The following is a 20898-nucleotide window of genomic DNA, read 5'->3' as shown; positions in this document are numbered from 1 at the left end:
GTCCTTTGTTTAAACATGGCCAATTTTTCGCTAAATGAGACACAGCTGCAAATTGTTCAAGATGCAGCTGCATTCGCTCAAAAAAAACTGAGTCCAGCAAGAGACAAATACAAAGATCTAACTACGCAAAGTGAACGATTTTTAGCAACAAAACCGTTCTTCGAGGCCAGTGTTCAGGCTGGTTATCTCAAAGCCTTCATTCCAGCTCCATATGGGGGTACTGGCGGATCCTTCCTTGACATGTCGCTGATCGTCGAAGAATTCTATACCGTTGACTCCAGTGTGAACATGGCCCTGGTCGGCACTGCCTTGGGATTAATGCCATTGATTCTTGGTGGCACGGATGAGCAGAAGAAGCGCTTTTTAAACCCTTTCATTAGCGGTAGCGGGGATCACATTGCAAGTCTTGCTCATTCGGAACCTGGTGGCACTGCCAACTATCTGGAAAAAGGAGGGCAAGGTCTTGGGGCTACTGCAAAAAAGGAAGGCGACTACTATATTGTGAACGGCGAAAAGGTACGGCCCACACTTGCAAACTCAATTCTCACAGCGGCTTCTGAAATTTGATGCTCTAGTTGTGGACAACCAACAGCGCTGGATGGGACGGCAAAGGCGCTGAGCTAACTTGTCTTTGCGTCCGCTATTCCGACGATGGTGGGCCTGAAAAGGCTGACATTGACCCCAGGGAGAACATCATGATTCTTCTCGTCACACGGGACATTATAGCTTCAAATGATCCCGGGGCTTATGCTATCCTTGGCGAGCCTGAGCTAATGGGCCATACTGGTTCCAGTGGCCCGCATACAAGATACACCAACTTTCGGGTTCCAGCAGATCATTTACTTTGCGCAAAAGGTGATGCGACAGTTTCTATTATTGAAATGGCATTCAGCTTCACTGCAGCCCTCGTCGGAGCCATGGCGTGTGGTATCATGCGCACCGCTTTCGAAGCAGCCCTCAAGTTCGCCAAAGAGGATAACCGAGGCGGCAGTGTTCCCATCATCCAAAGGCAGAGTGTGGCAGATCTTCTCATCAACTGCAAGATCAAGGCCGACACGTCAAGACTGCTCGTGCGTAACGCTCTAGACGCATTCGATAAAGGAAGAGGCAATGCCACTAGCAGACTGGAAGCGTGTTTGCAAGCAAAGATATACAGTGGAGAGGCAGCAGTGCAAGCTGTATGGGAGGTTATGCAAGCTGTGGGAATGTAAGTCTTGACTTGAGATGATGAATGCCTTAATATTCTAATGTGAATTCCAATTAGGAGATCTTATCTTGACGAGACGGGATTTGGGCGCCTTCTGAAAGATGCTACTGTGTTGTCTTTGTTTGATGGAGGCAATGTGGGCGTGAGGAGGAGACAGTATGAAAAGCTCCTGCAATCCCCTGATTACTCATGCTGGAATGCTAGTTTCTAATTACAAAAGGTTCAAGTCACAGAGTGTTGGTCAAACCAGTGGTCTGACATGCTGGATCAACTGTGCGTGTCAAGTATACAAAGGTTTCATCTTGGCTTTGCGGTGTGAGACTACACCACAAGACCGCATTCTCAACATCATAACCTTTCTTACTTATTACATCTCTTATGTAATACACTCGTCTCATTCTTCTCCTAAAGTACAATGAAATTACAAACAAGCTGTCTTTCCATCAACACCCATTACGCCTCTCAAACTAGTCTGCTTCTGATCCTTGAGCACCACACAGCTCCTTGCAATAGTAATTCATCTGCGATAATGTTAGACTATTGTCTCTCTTTAGGATTTAGAAGCTTACCTCGTCTCCACCGATGTGACCTTCAGGAGAGTTGCAGATAGTGCCATCCTACACAGAGCGTCAGCGATAGTCATTCAAGTCAAGATCGGTCAACCTACAAATGCACAATCAGGGCAGGTGTTCCACCACTCGGTTCCCTTGTTTCGTGCCTTGTAGTAGTTGCAGGCACATTCAGTCGCATCAGCAAGGACTTCATAATTAGTCTGCCAGTTGTAGCTAACGCTCCAGGCAGTGCCACCTACAGGGGATGACACCCTGTTGGAGACGCATGCCGCAGCCTTGTGAGTGTCTGCCTGAGCACTGTGAGATGAATATGTTAATATCTTTCTATCAGCCGTGAATGTGGACTGTGTTGTCAAGACGAACCCAGAGATAGCCACGAGGGCAAGTGTGAAGATAGAAAGTTGCATGATGAGTAGTATAGAAGACAGTCGATGTACTTGGGAAGAGTGTGTTGATCTGTCATGCTTCCAACGAAGATTTGTGAAGATCTTTATAGAATTCATCCCACGTTCTTGTCCCCGTGCTATGATGTCGGCCCGACGTGCACGGCAGTTGTATCTGTAGTCTGTATCTTGCCATGATTCAAGATACGAGGCCTTTGTGACGATCATGAGTTCTAATGAGGCGGTCTAGCGGCTATAGAAATTCCCACCTATCCTACCTATGGAGCAGGACCATTTTTATTTCCATTCCTTGTGGCTTAGAAACTTTGAAACTTTAGATCCCAATCCTTTTCGTTCGTAAATGGATACTCGTGTAAGTGAGCGATAAACGATCATCGCTTTTAATTAGTTGCCGCACCAATACGGTTACCACAGTAGTGTCGCGTCTATGGTAGACGTTGGTTAGGACTAAACAAATGATGTAAAACTCCACTTTCGATCATCAGAAATTTGTATGTCAACGGATAAGCGTGAAGCTTATTATCCACTCTCAAACCTTACTAAGATAACGATGGACAAGAACTTATTCAGAAATTGTCAGGATAATGGATCGTGGGAAGTTGTATGTTGAGAAACTTGGATGTTACATACGCGGATAGTGCAGAGCTCCAAGTTGAAGATATGGAATTCTCGGCAGATGAAAAGAACTCATAACTTGATGCGAGTCACGACGAACATAAATAGTCAATTGTATCCTGCTCTCTTTAATGTCCGTAGACTTCATCATCGCAACTTCAACAGCTGAATCCAATTCGATTTTTACCTTCTCATCATTTTCCCCCCCAAGAATCGCTTCGAAATGCAGTATTCTACTCTTGTCTGTGCCTTCCTTGCTTCCGCCGTCGGGGCGATGCCTTTGGAAGAAAACCCATTCCCTGGTGCCACAGAGTGGACTCCCAACCACCAAGTACAGCCAGGCGATGTTATTGTTCCTGTGAAGGATACTGGTAAGTTTTGATTCTCTAGAATGTCCCTAGAGCAGCACTAAATGATTTCCAGCCTATGTGGTCAAAGAAGAGGTGTATCTTGCCAAGCTCAAAGCCGAGGGTATCAAGATTGGTGCTCCCAAGTTTGACGACACTACCGTTCATCCCAGATTTACGAACGACACTGTCCAGAACGAGAAGAGAGATAACTGCGGTGGCACTTTCTACATCACCACCGACAAGACTGAGACCTTTGTCGATTGGGACGTGCAGATGTCTCCAGTGGTTTGTGCCGTCGGCGACATGGATATTAGCGTCTCCTCGGGCTTCAATGTTGCCAACACAGTTGGAGGTAGCGCAGGAGCTGATCTCAAGTTCGTCAAGGATCGTCTTGGTGCCAGTCTCGGTATCGACTACAGCAAGACTTGGACGACTTTGACATCAGTTGTCACCAAGGGCACCATTAAAGATGGTAACTGTGGTGTCATGATCACCAAGCCTCTCACCACCCGTCGTTCCGGCCGCCAGTTCAAGGGCTGTATTGGATCCTCCGAAGAGGTTGGTACTTGGTTTGCTGACAGTCATGAGGAGGGAAGCTATAACGGTATCAAGTGGATTGAGGGAGCTATCTCGGTGTGCTCCAAGCCAGGAAGCAACCCTCCCTTGTCTCTCTGCAACGGGCAAGGAAACTTCCGATGAAGGAAGACCCAAGAGAGCAACTTTGACTTGCCTGTGAAAGGAAAATGTTTGATGTTATCAATCATCATGTTGCACTATTCAGGTTTTCGAGATTAGGATGTGGATGTAGTCTTCTCCAATTCAGCATAAGTAATAGCCATGGACAAAAGTTTCGGCGTTGACATCATCTAAATGTAACTTTGTGATTAATACAATATTAAAAATTGTTATATGATGAAACACACTGTGGATTGAAGTGGGCATGATAGCCGGAAGTTGTTTCCTGAGGACGGTATGTGGTAGTCTTGGTAGTGAGGTGGGGATATCCGGAGTATATATAAATGCCACGTGGACGTTGTTAATCTCAGAGCATTAGGAACATTGGCCGCTGAAGACATAAAGACGAAACTATTAAGTAAGTAAATGTCCGGGGTGTGGAATGTTTTCCCGAGTTATTTATTTTTATACTGTAGGCTCTAAGGCTAACGTTACCAAATTGGTTGATTGACAGGTACTCCAGCATGCTAACTGGCTCGCTAAGCTACAGTACAGTATTTGGACAAAAGTCTGACCCTACAGCCCATTTTACACCAAAATACTATATCTTTAAAATTAAATATTAAATTATAAAAAAAATACTATAACTATTAAATAAAACCTATATATAGAACTTTATAAAGAAAATATTTTTTATATAGAAAGTATTTTTATAGCTATTTTATTAATAAAGTAAATAAGGCTTAAAGTTAAGAAAAATTAAAAAATTAAAAATTACCTTCTATAATTTTTTAAGAATACCCTATAAGTCCCCTATAAGTAATTTTTAACTTTTATTTTAATTTTAAAGCTATATATTTTTATAAGTAAAATAGTTATAAAAAAACTTTCTATATATAAAAGATATTTCTTATAAAATACTATATAATAGATTTTATATTATTAATATAGTATTTTTATTTTATTAGATATTTAATTTTAAAAAGGTAATAAAATGGCGATTTAAGGTGGGAAAATGCCAAGTAGGGTCAGACTTTTGGCCTACTACCGAGTAGGTATAGTGATAAATGTATTTTCCCGCTGATTCAGCGGGTTCTGCCATCAAACCTGCGACAGTGGAAATTATTAACCACGGTCCCCGATTTCAAGGGTGAAAATGTTTTTCTAGTCTTGATGTTCAATAAATTACAATGGCCGGGCACCTTCTTTTCTCCTTTATTATCGTCTTCTATTGAAATTTCCCCGTCCTTCGATATGTTTCGTGTGTCGCCTCTTTTCCGCCAACGTTTACTCCTAGTCGCGAAAGTCGCCGCAGGCATCTCCATCACTGGTGCCGGGACATTTCACCTCGTGACACGAAATTGCTATTTTGAGCCATTCGGACCCGAGAATGGCAGGTCATTATTCAAGCATCCTCTCCTCAAGCAAATAAATCCTTGGAACAAACCTGGGTCTTCTGATTCTTGCATTACAAAAGTGCCATTCGACAAACTGGACAAAGCACTTATCGAGGATGCAAAGAATGGAGGTACCAAGTTGGTCGAGCGTTTCGTTGCTGGAATGTGGGGAGGCTTCGGTAAGAAATAAGGAAACTAGCATTGCAGATACGATACTGATAGGAGCCAGGGTATGGAATCCAAAGAAGGATAATGACGTTATTCAAAGATAATATCAACAAGAACGATTTGTGGACAAAGAGAGAACTTCTAGAGTCTACTTATGAACCAGGTATACTTCCTAGATATGTGGGCGACTGCCTGTGCTAATATTTATTAGGCACATATTTCACAAATCACTTCCTGGTTCTCTCAAAGACCCCAACATGCATCACAATGAGAGGATGTTTCGACCCTCATCAGTCACCTCCCTCTCCAATGGACATTGACAATATGGTTGAGATCCACGCTGAGTTAGATGAGGCGAACCAGGTTGCGATACTCAAGCTTCGAGTAATCACCTTTGATGGACGGAAGGAGGCGAGCGACAAGGAAGATCCATTCGGCGGTTTTGGAGGTTGGCTTCACAGACGATATTCCACTTTGCTAGTCGAGTCTGGGGCTAGAAACTGCATAAACTGAGTAGCTACAAGGTCCTCCCTGCTTTAGGAGGCCGTGGAAACATTTGGAGAAATTTTAGTATTGTCTGGCCCTGACGATAGAGTACAAGAGTATCTCCATTGAATGATATGGGAGTTTGTACAACAAGTAGGCTTGATACCGTTTGTTCCTTCTCGGTTTTTCTCCTACCTAAAACATCAACCTGAAATTTTGGACTGTCCTAGTGCAAGTCTCCCTTGCCACCAGAATCACAACCACAATACATGTCGCTTTCAAACTTTCAGGCGGGACCGACGAGAAGATAACCGTTCCAAGTACCACCGTGCGTGAGATCTAAACACTCTGTTCGGCACAGCTTACCCCCACTAACATTCTTGAGATGATGCTCAATTGCGCCAGCGATGGTGCTTGCCTCTGCCGTGGTATCGCAGTGACGACCAGTAGCCTATACACCAGCTGTTAGAAAATAACTCTTGTAGGGCAGAGCAGATCGTACTTACAAGTATCTGTACTTGACTTTACCGTTTCCGGCAGTGCCACTGACTATTGCTGTTGCTCAGAGATTTGGCAGCATTGCCTACGAAGTTAGCATATATGGGGTTAAACACTAATCAGAGCAAGGCACTTACCAAGCGCGATACCAATAGCTTGTAGCCCGGCAACGATAGTGACGCAGTTTGCCAGATGTTGCACACTCACGTATTCGCAAACCTGGCAGGGCTGGTTAGTTGCTATTCCTGCTACTTGGCGAACAATATTTACTTACCCTGACATTCGTTCGTTCTTGTAGAAAGCTGTCTGTACCATTGGATACTTCGAAATCTTCTCAAGCTCGTACTGAAAGGTTGCGTCAGGGTAGAATATAGACACCTCTTCAGTATCCCGCGTAACGAAACCAGAACAGGTGCCATGCAGCAAGAATGTTAAAGTTAATAGTTGTCCAATTCTTAGCTTCATCTTGAGCGAAGTATTCGAGCAGGTTGACAACGAAGACGATTGAGAGGATAATAGAAGGGCCTGCTTGGAGAAGTCTCTGGAATAAAGTCATAGGCTCGGGGCGTTGCTGTCTTCTGTTGTCCATTGCGTCGGAAGGTATCTGAGTTTCTGGGTTCAGCGAGAGCTTTTATAAGTTTCGCGAGGACTCTTTATGGGCAAGAACGACGACAGCTGAGCGTCGTGAGCACAAGGATTGATATCGTGTTGGCTCTGGAGTAGTCTAGATCGTTCCCATAAATGGTACGAGTGTGTTGGTTCCAGGATAATTCGGAGGGTCAGTTCGCTTTCACATGCGCGATTGATGGTACAGATAAGATGCTAATGTTTTTCAAACACGTGGTACCTTTATAAGTGAATATCTGCAGCCAGGTTCTCCCTTCCTTGAGAACCCACTAATTATGACTTTTCGGCTACTCGGCATGTCAATCGTCGTAGTTATCCCTGTCAGTGTGTGATGTTCTTCAACCAACTGCAGCGTTCTAGTACCGATACGTTGTAGCGCACAGAGCGAGGCAATCTAGACTGTGACAACAAATAAAAAGACAATTGCTGTCTCTGAACATGTACTGTACATTTCCATGAAAATGGTCAAGGGGAGTAAGCCAGCTACAGCATAAGATAATTTAGCTACCCAATAATTTACTAAAGGGTTAAGCAAGTCAATAACGACCTCTGTATCCTTTGTCGTCCGGCCCAGATGATATCTAGAAGTAATTAATACGGCAAGACCTAATAGCCTGGCTTAGTCGATTCACTCCCTTCGACCAATTTCATGGAAATATATAGTAGTCCGTTTCTGCCATATTGCTAGAGGCGAGCTCGACCTCGCCGTCATGGCATTGCCCATTGCAGACAATGCCACTACCACTTCATGAACTATAGTATACTTTTCACACTCTTAGATTTGGCGGAAATTAACCGTTTCTTGGACTTAGGAGCACAGAACAATGGCTCAGATTCAGAATGTCAGCCATAACTTTTATCTCGTCCCATCCTAAGCACATAAAGTCTTCGCAAAGGTAGAAGTAATAAGCGGCGGTAAAGGTTAATTTTCACAAACAATAGTACCGGGAGTATTCTATGCCTGTAAGCACTAGTTTATGTACTTCTAGCACGGCGGTATCTTAACTAATTACAGAATTGTCATTGCTACCTACCCGGTAGCTTGTTGTAGTTAGTGTAAAGTTTGATCTTGACGCTAGTAGAGATGCTGTCTACGGGACGGCCCGCACGTCTTTTAACTGTCTCTGAGAAGGTGCATGAACATGAGAATCATTTCCTATTTCATTGAAATCTAATTCCGATATCCTCCCTCACCCAAGTATCACTTAAAATTGGCTCTAAATACGCGTGTTTCTCATACATCAAATTGTTTCCGGAACCTTTGTCCGCCTGATAATATACCAATGTACCCCGAACTTGTCTAGGATTCCGGCGATGCAACCTGGCCCTTTGTCTCTTCACCTTTCGGCTTTTTTGTCGGTTCAGGCGTGCGAACTTTGTTTTCTGGCTCCTCAGAATCTAAACTTCGCTTGCCCAGGCTTCTATAGTCAGTACGCTTGCAACGTTTCGTTGTAAACAAGAACAACTTACTCTTTCACAGTCTAGACAGAACTGACTTTTGAAGTTATATGGGGCCATAGTCAGGAAGCTGTGCTCCGCCTTGGGTACCCGACAGAAGGCGCAGATGATTTTACCGGTTGCTGGATCATCCATCAAAACTGGACCTGTTACTAGTGCCCCATCGGGGCCAAAGGCATATTGCACACTGCCGATAACTTGTTGTTCTTCCATTACAAAAGGTGTTGTGAGAAGTAAAAGTTTCGATAGTAAAGAGCAAGATGATGTCTGACGTGATGACGTGTTCATTGTCTGTGTCCACTTGCATATTGGTGAGGGGTTGTTAAGACATGGCGTTTCGAAGTCGCTGTGTAAGCACCTGAATCTATGCGGGTGTTTCTTCCAATCTTGACAACTGACAAATGAAATCATCTCAGAGTCATTCACAATGACATGCATCTTCATATCGATATGGGTCCTTTGTCGTTCTGCTGGTAAATAGTTACATACATGAACGATCGGATACAATATGACAATGCTTAAATATGCAAGGAAGTTTGACTGCTCAGTCATCAATGGCGGTATGAGGTGCTTAAATGATGATACGAATATTTTGAAAGGTGAATATTAGTATTTGATGTTGTAAATCGAAAGGGATATGTTAATACTCGCAATAATATCCAAGTCAAAGAGTTTCTTGCTGGTGTCGCGTTGACTAACCCTGTTCTTGCAGTACGTAATGGGTACGGTTTCGACTTTGAAAAACAAACTGAAGGAGATATCAAATCAAAGCCAGAGGTCTCATTGATGAGACTTGTAACTTAGAAAACTTTTGATAAGTGGACTATATGTTCGTGAAATTCCATTTAAGTAGTGTTTCGTCGCCACTCATCTAGTCCCACCATTTACCCTCTTCGTCCTGACAGATACACCAGGCTTGATCGTGACATTTATCCCAACACCTCCAGGTGGGGTTTTGCACCTGATTCTCCCGTCGTACAAGGAGTCTGACCCTGTCTTTCAACTCGAAAGTATGCGCTTCTTCATCTGATTCATATCCACAATAAGGGTATAAAGAACCAGGACCAGCAAACACCTGACGCAACTCCGAGATGTTAGCGCCGAAAAACGTGTCAAGAAATGCAGATGCACTAAGAGATACGCCATCGTCGGTTGACTTAGGTACATCATCCCATCTCACTTCGACATAGTCCCCTTCGCAGTCGCGGTATACAACCGTGTCGCTTTTTGGAGGATTTTCGAACCATTTGGCGTTTTTGTCGATGATCCAAAGAGACCTGCGTGGCCCACTCCTATCTAGTGCATCTTCAAGTAAACATGTCCAGTATCCACGGGCTGACTTCTCGTATTTCATATCGTAGTAAGACATCTCGCAGTCTACCATCCAGCTCTGGTCAAATTGAAATGCAATATTGTCCAGGGGTATTGACTGTGACCACTCGTCCGGATTGCGAGTAAAGGGCATAGATAGAGAGTCTTCGATTTCCCGAGTCACAGACATACTAACATCTGGGTTAAGGCAAAAGACATCCCGAGCGGGGTACGAAAGCATATGCCACTCCCCAGTGGTGTGTTTCATTTCGATAGTTGCGGGGTGGGCGGCTGGTTTGGCACTATCCCAACCAGCCGTGTAACAATCGAATGCATGGCCTTCATCGATTGCTCGATTTTGTAACTGGACAAATTCATCAAAGTGTGTATGCTTTATGATGACCTCTCTAGACTCTTTGCAGGCATTCCATAGGCCTCCGTCTATCAAATAGGCGGACATATTGCTTAAGCCACTTGGATCCTGTTTCGAGGTCTGAGACCAATTGTATGGTGATGGAACCAACCCGATTACTGTCAAATCAAGGTATTGAATGCCTCGCTCGAGCGGGCCTGATGGCAGAAAGGCTTCTTCCCAAACTTGCTGTCGTAGTTCGAAAGGCAGTCGTGGGAAGGGATAAAAAGTACGTAAAGGCATGTTGTTAGATGCGCTGTGCTTGTTGGTCGATGTTAGAAAACAAGGTGACAGCGTAAAATAATCAAGATGTCGCTTGCTAACATTCGAATGTCGTGAAAGTTGAAGAAAGAAAATCAAATTATGGGCGGATTGCTGTGTCTTTTATGTTTTCCGCTTGATTTTCTTGGGAACCAAAGTGTACGTTTAACCTTTCGACAAAACCTTACCCCCTTGAGTCATCATTGACAGAACCTTGGATACTCTCTGTTCCCCCTGCTCAATGACAGACAGCTACATTCTAGGATTCACTATGTTATATTCTTCTTACCTTATTCTTTTGACTGCCCAGGCCTTCCTGTTGACCATACATTTTTATAGAACATAATTTAGGATCATCAGAACTCGCTGTATTACGGCTCACACAACGTGTGTATGGCCTTCAGCTTTTAGACTCAGTAACTGGTTCAAGTCCACCGAGATAATCTGTAGCCAGCCAGAGTCAACGTCATGATAGATACCCTAATTATCGAAATTGGTGGATGATGAGGATTTCATTCCCGGTGGTACACTCCGCCACAGTGTGATGAGTCAACTGCCGTCACACTACCAATAGATGATTGAATCTTGAAAGTTTAATTGAAAATAAAGTTTAATGATTGGATAAAATGTAAAAGAGCTTATTAACGCTATTTATTAAACTCGTATTCGACTGTGATGAAGGGCTTCAGCAAACAGTCGTCTTGCCGAGTTCATAAACAAAAGGTGCAAAAAGAAACTCCGGTACAGGGAATCGAACCCTGGGCTCCGCGGAACTGATCTCTCAAGTTATGAGAGCGCGAAATGTTAGCCACTACACCATACCGGATTTGTTACAAATTTGGACTTTAATTAAATATCACATAGCCCAAGTCCTTGGCGCTGGCGGGCGAGCAAATCTCAACGAGAGACCACCCCAAGGTCCAGCAGCTCAGTTCCTTGCCGAACAAACCAAGTGGCTTGGAGAGCTTGTGAATGTCTTCTTCTGTTTTCATGATATGAAGTAAGTATTACTGGGATCCTTTCTGGGGTTATGTGACTAATTACTTCAAGTCTCATCAAACCTTACACAGTTGATATCACTGGGGCGAAGACGTCGATAGAGAAGGAGACGTCTGGGAAGGTTATTAAAACTCAGCCTGGAAATATATATACTTTACACGTATAGTATAATAGTTGGAGGAGTGCATATCATATACTAGACCTTTAATGCTGACTTCATCATCCTAGGCGCAGGCAATGCCAAGAGGAGGTTGGCTTTATTATAGAGAGGCAAAGCCGAAAGGAACTTCTATTATTTTTTTATAATCCTTAAGCTTTTGCCTAGGCCTTCTTAATTTCCTCTAGGTTTTTAATAAAGGTTAATCTATCTGCGCAAATTAAATTTTTAATAATAATTAAATCTAATTATTTTTATAATCTTTAAGTAATATATACCAGCATTAATAAAAACACTAGAGGCTATTATATGCAGGTATATATACTAGCTTATAGATCTTAAGCCCTTTAATTTAAGATTTACTCTTATATTAATTAAAAAAGTATTCTCCTTTTTACTATTATAATTATAATTATTACTTATAATTTATAATATATAATAATAGCTATAGCTATAAAAGGTATTAAAAGCTATTAATTTTTATTTGCATTTAATTACTTATATTAATATACCTTATTTCTAATAATCTCTAAAAAAAAATATAAAATTTTTTTTTAAAGACTTAAATATTAGCTTTATAAATTTAAGCCTTAGCTTAATTAAGTAACTAATTATTATATATTTCTATATATTAATATAGATTTACCTTAATATAATCTTTTTATATTACTATAATATACCTCTAATTATTAAAAACCTTACCTTATAATTAACCTTTTATATATAATTAATAAAAAAAAAGGCCTTTTAATTTAGCTTTATTTTTTAAAAATAAATAGTAATATAGCCTTAATTCTAGTTCTAAAGAATTAAAGTATTTAATATTATTTTATAATTTAAATATAAGCTTATATATTAATTAATAAAGATAGCTAAATATTATTAAGGTTAAAGAAGAAATTATTTATAAAGTAATTATAATTAATAATAATACTTTTACTTTTTAAATATATAAACTAAGGGACTATAGCCTTTAACTTTTTAGCTATATTAAGAAATTATAAATACTTATTTTAATAGAAATATTAAATATAATTACTATTTATAAGGCTTTAATAAAGCTTAATTTCTAAAAATAGTAAAATTATATAATAAGGATTTTTTATATTTAACTTTTACTTAAGGAAAAAAGATTATTATTTAATTTAAAGAGTATAGCTTTTTCTTATAATTTAATTACTTAAGCCTTTATTTTTTAATTAAAGAAGCTAGCTATAAGAATTAATAAGATTCTTATTATTCTAATAAGGATATATTTAATATACTTATTATATTTTAATAAGCTATAATTATTAATCTACTTTTAAGATTTTATCTTTAACTATTAAACTTATTAAACTTTCTAATTAATAATAATATCTTTATTAAAGAAAGAAACTTTAAAACTCCTTAAAGTAATATATATTAGAATTAGTATTATAATACTTTTATTCTATTATTACTATATCTAATAGTATAATTCTTAGATAATTCCTTAATAAATAAAACCTAATTAATATAATCTAGGTTAATATACTTTAAAGGAAAAAATACTATTCTTTTTATATATAATTATTAATAAGTTAATTAATAATAATCTTCCCTATATAATTTAAATAAAGATCTTAAGGTTATTAAGTTTATTTTATAAGAGAAATAAGAGATAATAAGCTAAGGAATCTAATTTTATTATTTAATAGATAAATACTATAATAATATAGTTATAAAAACTATAACTATATAAAACTATAATATTATAGTATATATTTAATAAATAATTTTATAAAATATTAGCTTAAGCCTATTAGCCTTTTTATTAATATTACTTAAATAGGCTTAATTATCTTATTTAAAGTATTTATTATAATAATATAAGGAAATTATAAAACCTTTTAAGCTATATCTTATAATATAAAGTAATTAAGCTATATTAAAGACTATATATTATTTTAACCTTAAACTTAATCCTAGAATTATTTAATAGCCTATTTAACTTAAATAATTTAATTTTCCTAGTTTAAATAAATTAAACTCTTATAGACTATAAATAATATAAGAAATAAGCTATAGATTAAGCTTTAACTAGAATATTTAACTATTCTAAGAGTAAAGCTATATTTTTAAAATATATTAAAATAGTTATTCCTCTATATACTAAGGTATTTATAAAATAACTATAGTAAATAATATAACTATAAGTAATATCTCTAAGAAGATTAAAAAGGAAAATCTATTAATCTTTAATTTAAATTACTATAATAATTACTATAACTAAGGTTTTATTATTATATTAAGAGGTAAATATATCTATATAGATATTTTTATATTTAAAGAATACCTATTAATATTTAAATATTATAAAAAAGACTATTTTATTAATTATTACCTTTTAATTCTTATTAATAAAGCCTATACTTAATTAATATTTAAAATAAATAGTATTAAAAAGAAATAATTTCTAAATATATTTATTATTAAATTTATTTAAATAATTATATATTAGTTTAAATAACCTAATAATAAGTTATAAAATACCTTATATTTTAATTTATACTTTTTATAATTTACCTATAAGAAAATTATATTAATATGATAGGCCTAATATAAAATAAACCTAGTAAAATAACTAGGATATATTAATAAGATTTATATTCTTTTTATAATCTTTTCTATAATTAATCTTAAAGTTATATACTTTTTTCTTTACTTAAATAAGAATATTAAGTTAATAGATTTTATTTATAACTATAAAAACTAAAGAGAAGCTATTAAAAAGATTATTAATTAAAATGCCTTAAAGTCTAGCTCTAATTATAATTAATAGTAAGAAAATAATTCTTATAGAAATAAATAATATAATAATAAATAAAGTAAAAATAGTTATTAAAGAGATTTTTATTATTTTAATAAATATTATAATAGCTAATAATAAGATAATAAAAGTAAAGATTAGAATTATAATAGCTAATATAGCTATAAAAGCTTTTAAGAAGATTAAAATATAAATAACTATATATAAAATAATTATAATAATTAATTATAAGAAAAAGACTATATTTAAGAAGAAAAAAAAGTATATTTTAAGAAGATATATTTAATATTAACTAATATTATACCTAGTCTAGATAATAATATTCCTGCAGATAATAGCTATTTTATAAATAGTAGCCTTTTTATTAGCTTTAAAGCCTCCTAGGAAGCTTATTTAAGTTTTATAACTATAAAAAGCTTACTATTAAATAATATTTATAATAATACTTTCCTTATAACTAATATTATAAAAGTATAGAACTATAAGACTTATAAATAAACTTTTATAATATAAAGCTTACTCTAGGAATACTTATAATCTAAGGGATATATCTTAAAGAAATAGCTATTAAATAAGAATATATCTATAAAAACTAAATAATATATTTATTATTATTAAGATTTCTTATTTTATAATAAACTCTATTAATATATATATTAAGGATATAATTTTACTGCTATAGAATAATAATAAAATAATATAACTTTAATAAATAACTAAGTATATATTACTTTAATTACTACTTATATACTTATTCTATATAAAATAAATAGAAATTATATTTACTTATAATTCCTAGCTTAAAGATTTCTCTTTAAATCTTTAATAACTATTTATATAGATATAGAGTATAATAAACCTATAATTAACTATAATTAGCTTTAAATATTAAATTACTTAATTAAAAAGAAAAAGCTAATATATATATATAGAATTAATAATAAGGTTAATAAACCCTATAATAAATAGGCTATTTTTACCTTTTATATAAATAGAGTTTAATATAATAAAAATAATACTAGGCCTATAAAGTTTAAATATAAAGCCTAGGTCTAAAATAAAATACCTTTATCCTTATTAACTGCCTTATTAGGTAATAGATAAATAGTCCTTTATAGGGTTAATATAATAAATACTATTTATTATCTAGATTATATTATACTTAAAGACTTTTATATCTTTTTCTAAGTAATTTAATTAGCTTAGAAAATAACCTAATAAGTATAGGCTATATAAGCTATAATTATTCTAATTAGTTAATTATAACTTATTTTTACTTTATAGAAAAAAGTTCTTAAAGGATAATTATATATATTCTATAGATTTCTTTTTATTATTATTAATAGTTTAATAGATATTAATAGCTATTTTAATATTATAATTACTAATAATACTAATAAGGATATTTATATTTCCTAGAAATAAAAACTAAGTAACTTAGAAAAATATAAGTTTTAATAGTTATATTTAATAATTAACTAGAAAGTAATATTTATAGCCTTTACTATAATTAATATAGCTAGGTATTTAAATAGCTTTAATAAAGAACCTATCTAAGGATTATAAATAGGTATATAAATAAGCCTATTAAATAACTTTATTTTTACTTTAGCCCTAGAAGCTATAGTTATTAAAGCTATTATTCCTAGGATCTTTAAGTATATAATATTAAAGCCTATTAAATATATAGTATTAAAGTCTATTAAGTATATAATATTAAAGTCTATTAAATACTTTAAAATTATTACCTTAGGTATTTTAAATATTATAATAGTAAATATTATTAAAGCTTATTATTAATAGAATAAATAGGAATAATAGCTATTTATAGCCTTTATAGACTTATTAAGCAGTAAGCTATAAATACCTAGGGAAAATAATAATAAAACCTTTTATTTAATAAAAAAAGTAATAAGGTATTATAGATTTCCCTATAAAGTCTAGGTATAATAATAATTAAACCTTCTAGAGATTATAACTATAAATAGAATATATATTTATAATAATTTAATATTATTTATAATAGATATTATTAAGCTAATTAAGGATTTTATTAATATCTAAGAAGATATTAAATTAATTAAAGTTAATAAGGAAAATAAAATAATAATACTATTAGTTAAAAACTAATATAAATATAAAGTCTTTTAATACCTTTATACTTATAAAATAAAAAATAAAGAATTTATTAATAAAACCTTTAATAAATTATATTAATAAGGATAAATAAAATAAGTCTATTAACTTATACTTTTCTTAGCTTTTATTTTTATAGTCTAGAGAATTATAAATAAAAAATAGAAAGGATATATAATTATAAACCTTTATACTTTAAATAAAGTTATTATACTTAATTATTACTTATTACTTAAATAAGAAAATATTATAAATACTTTATAAGAAGCTATTTATATTTTAGCTATTAATATATTAGCTTTTTTTTATTAGTTTAAAATTAAAGTAAAATATAAAGATTACTTTATTATTATTAGTTATTATAAACTTAAATAATTAATAGTAGCTTTAATAGGTTTTTATAATTTATTAGCCTATATATAATAATATATAAATTACTTGCTTTATTTATATTAATCCTTTTACTATATATTTATTAATAATATTATTATTTACTTTTATTTTACTAATAAATACTTAAAATACTTAAAAGTATTATTTTCTCTATTTAAAACTAAAAATCTTATTATCTCTTTTAAAAAGAGTTAACTAGAATACTTAAGTATATAAATACTTAGATTTAAAGTAAATATATTAGGATTATTAATTATATTAAAAAAAGTAATTATATTTATAGCCTTAAAGTTCTTAAAATAGCTTATTACCTTTAAATACTATATTAATATTATTAGTTATATATAATATTTAATTCCTTATTATATTTAACTTATTAAATTACTTTAATAATATAAGGTTATTCTCTTTACTTAAAGAAAATAGAATAGTAAAGTAATTAATAATAATAAAGGTAAATATATTATCTATATTAAAATAACCTTTTATAAACCTATAGCTAAAGAACTAATATTACTTAAGGCTATATAAGATTAAATTATATTTAATAAAAGGCTATCTTATTTTAACCTAAAGAAATATCTATTCTTATAAATTAATATTAGCTTATAATAAGGATTTAAAGCTATTCTTTATTATATTAAAAATAGATATATATAGAAAGAAGGAATATATATTCCTTTTAATATTATTTTCTTAATCTATTTCTTAAGTAAAATACTATTTTTAATAGAACTTTAATATAAATTAACTAAATTAAAAATAGCCTACTTAATATAGGCTATATATTACCTTAAGCCTTAAATTAAATTAATAAAAGGTTTTTTAATAGTTTTTATAAACTATTTTACTATTAAGCCTATTATTAAAAAAATAATATTAAAAACCTCTAGTTTTAATTAAGCTAATTAATATCTAGTTAATATATTAATTTACTTTTTAAAATATAATTTATATATATTTTATATTCTAAGAAAGAAAAACTTTATTCTTAATATATTAAGTTATCTAGAGGCTATAGAAATTAATATTAATATTAATTAGCTTTATTTTAATTATATAGCCTTAAATAATATCTTAATAGGAATTAAAGCCTTTATAGCCTTAGAAACTAAGATTAAGTTTCTAATAGAATATATTAAAGATATAAAATATAAGGTAATTATTAAAATACTTTTATTAAATATTAAGCTAATTATTATTAATAAATTAAATAGTAAGGATATTATAAATACTTTAAAGCCTAGTATTCTATTTATTATATAATAAGGCTTACTATATAATTATAATAATAAGGGAATTTATTACTTTTATATTCTATATAATATAATTCTAGATATTCTAAGTATAGCTTATAATAATAAATACTACTTTAAAATTAAATAAATAATATAGAAGCTATTAACAATATTTATATATAACCTATCTAGATAAATTAAAAAGTATATCTATAAATATAAAATTTACTATTTTAAATAAATAAACTAATAAAAAAGAATTAAAAATTATATATTTATTTAACTATTTATATTCCTAATATATACTATTATAATAGACTTTATTATTAAATTACCTTTTATTATATTAATTAAATTACTATAGGCTATAGAAGGCTTTAAATTATTTAATTAGCTTATAATAATAATCTATACTATTAGTAAAAAAAGCTTATTAATACCTAGCTATACTATATATATAGCTAAAGACTAGGTAATTATATTATTAAAAATATTTTTATTAATTAACTAGGGATTACTAAGAGTAATTATTTTAAATTAAAATAAAACGTTTATAAATCCTTTTTAATAAATACTTTAGAAATATTTTAACTATAAATTAGCTATAATTACTACTTATTACCTTAAAGTAAATAATCTCTTTAAATAAAAGAATTAAATAGTTAAGATTATATTGCGCTTTTACTATATTAAAAATATAAAAGTTAATTAAAATTATTTACTTTTAAGTTTATAGTTTAATCTTAATAGTATATTTAACTTTAAGACTAGAATATCTATATAAGAATATATCTATAGATTTAAACTTAATAATACCTTTTAACTTTTAAATAATAAAAGTAATACCTTTAATCTCTTATTTTTCTAAGAAACTATTTATAAAAATACCTAGTTAATACTTAACTTTATTATAATAAAGAGAAAAAAAAACTATAATAAGAAATATTACCTTATTACCTTAAAAGAGAATAACTATATTTATTTATAACTATATAATAAATATTATTTTCTAGGAAATCCTCCTTATAAATAGTTATAATAAAGAATTAGCCTATTTTAAATTAAATAAATAATTAATAAGTTAATATATAAACTTAAGTTACCTTTTAATTAATATATATATTTTATTATATTAATTAAATACCTTATTTCTATTTATACTTATAATTATATTAAAGCTAAGTCTAGCTCTATTAAATAGGATCTTAATAGAGAAGATTAATATAAAATTAAATTCTTAATAAAATAGGAAATATATAACCTTAAGTAAAATAATAAATTATTTAAAAGATTTATAATATAATAAAAGAGATAAAGACTTAAATATAACTTATAGGTAAAGATAGTAGATATTAATAAAGAAATTATTATAAAATATTATACCTTATACTTAGCTAAATTTAAGAATAATAGAAAATACTATAATAAGTAATAAAAAAAGATTCTTAAAAAGAAGTAATATAAAATTCTAAATTAAAAAGGATAAAAAGAGATTATAACTATATATAATAAATATATAAATAGTACTAAGGACTATATTGCCTCCTTTTAAGGCTAGTATATAATATATACTAATATTAATAAAGATACTAGAGGCTATTATATATAGGTATATATACTAGCTTATAAGTCTTAAGCCTTTTAGTTTAAGATTTACTTTTATATTAATTAAAAGAGTATTCTCTTTTTTATTATTATAGTTATAGTTATTACTTATAATTTATAATATTAAGCTTTTACCTAGGCCTTTTTAATTTTCTCTAGGTTTTTAATAAAGGTTAATTTATTTATATAAATTAAATTTTTAATAATAATTAAATTTAAAGTTCTCTTAAAATAAGGTTTTTTCTATAATATAACTCTTTTAATATAAATCTTATAATAAAGGCTATAACTTATAAAAAAAGCTTTTATTATATTAAAAATAATAATAATTTCTTCTTTTTATAACTTTAATTAAAAATTAAAAATATTTATTTATTATTACTTAATTAAATAAAACTAATTAAATTAATTAATCTTTATCTTATTATATATAGCTAATTTATTATAATTCTTATATATAATATTAATTATTAAGCTAAAGGCTATTAATTTAAGTTATTATTTTAATAGCTTATATTTTAATATAATTAAGATTATAGTTAAATATAATAGAGATATTAAGCTATATATAGAGGTAATAAACCTCTATATAATAAAGAAAAGGAATACCTTTATAAAGGTTAAGCTAATAGCCTTTACTTATAAATTAAATCTTTTAATTTTATATAAAAATAATAAGTAAAAGAAAGAAAAAAAGAGAATTAAAGTAAGAAAAAGGCTAAAGGAAATATAATAGCTTGAAAAGGTTATTTTAAAAGAAAAGGTTAAACTATCTAGATAATAAAATAAGTTCCTGTAACAGGGTTCGAACTCAGAGCCTCGTGGGGTTATCGGTCACGTGTCGAGGCCCGCTCGAGACCCGCTCTAGGGGGATTCCTATGAAATTCCTGCAGACTCCTAAGAAGAGGATAAGCTTTAGTCTTGCATCAATACAGACCCTACCTTCTAAAACCTACCTAGCTACCTCTAAGTCTTATTACAGTTCCTTAAGGTATTTAATAAGCTAACTGTCTTATATAATAAGTAGTTTAACTAGTTAAAGAGGCAAGTAATAACAGCGGCTAAAGCCTTTAAGTTATAGTATACTGGTTATAGCCTAAGACTATAAGTATATAACTACTAGAAGAAGTCTAAATAA

General features: G+C 31.5%; 6 protein-coding genes across 6 annotated transcripts; 3 read left to right on the top strand and 3 right to left on the bottom strand.

Annotated features, from left to right (window-relative positions):
• Positions 1-15: 15 nt before the first annotated feature.
• Positions 16-1418, top strand: FSST1_005251 (acyl-CoA dehydrogenase family protein; the record flags this gene model as incomplete). The annotated part of the gene is made up of 3 exons (XM_083231508.1): positions 16-516; positions 576-1207; positions 1265-1418. 3 exons carry the CDS (start codon positions 16-18, stop codon positions 1416-1418), a joined length of 1287 nt encoding a protein of 428 aa, XP_083088681.1.
• A 256-nt stretch (positions 1419-1674) lies between these two features.
• On the bottom strand, positions 1675-2186 carry FSST1_005250 (uncharacterized protein; the record flags this gene model as incomplete). Its single annotated transcript, XM_083231506.1, has 4 exons — positions 1675-1728; positions 1777-1824; positions 1875-2076; positions 2143-2186. 4 exons carry the CDS (start codon positions 2184-2186, stop codon positions 1675-1677), a joined length of 348 nt encoding a protein of 115 aa, XP_083088680.1.
• Positions 2187-3021: 835 nt separating this feature from the next.
• Positions 3022-3847, top strand: FSST1_005249 (uncharacterized protein; the record flags this gene model as incomplete). Its single annotated transcript, XM_083231505.1, has 2 exons — positions 3022-3169; positions 3222-3847. 2 exons carry the CDS (start codon positions 3022-3024, stop codon positions 3845-3847), a joined length of 774 nt encoding a protein of 257 aa, XP_083088679.1.
• A 1230-nt stretch (positions 3848-5077) lies between these two features.
• FSST1_005248 (uncharacterized protein) lies at positions 5078-5901 on the top strand (the record flags this gene model as incomplete). Its single annotated transcript, XM_083231504.1, has 3 exons — positions 5078-5399; positions 5450-5551; positions 5600-5901. The coding sequence occupies 3 exons, from the start codon at positions 5078-5080 to the stop codon at positions 5899-5901; spliced, it is 726 nt and encodes a 241-aa protein (XP_083088678.1).
• Positions 5902-6100: 199 nt separating this feature from the next.
• Positions 6101-6837, bottom strand: FSST1_005247 (uncharacterized protein; the record flags this gene model as incomplete). Its single annotated transcript, XM_083231503.1, has 6 exons — positions 6101-6149; positions 6251-6325; positions 6403-6457; positions 6510-6591; positions 6647-6674; positions 6719-6837. 6 exons carry the CDS (start codon positions 6835-6837, stop codon positions 6101-6103), a joined length of 408 nt encoding a protein of 135 aa, XP_083088677.1.
• Positions 6838-9328: 2491 nt separating this feature from the next.
• Positions 9329-10423, bottom strand: FSST1_005246 (2EXR domain-containing protein; the record flags this gene model as incomplete). The annotated part of the gene is made up of 1 exon (XM_083231502.1): positions 9329-10423. One exon carries the CDS (start codon positions 10421-10423, stop codon positions 9329-9331), a length of 1095 nt encoding a protein of 364 aa, XP_083088676.1.
• Positions 10424-20898: the final 10475 nt, after the last annotated feature.

This window comes from Fusarium sambucinum, chromosome I (genome assembly GCF_050947815.1).
Source record: "Fusarium sambucinum isolate potato_lamoka chromosome I, whole genome shotgun sequence".
Lineage (NCBI taxonomy): Eukaryota > Fungi > Ascomycota > Sordariomycetes > Hypocreales > Nectriaceae > Fusarium > Fusarium sambucinum.
This window is presented reverse-complemented; position numbering and strand designations above follow the sequence as displayed.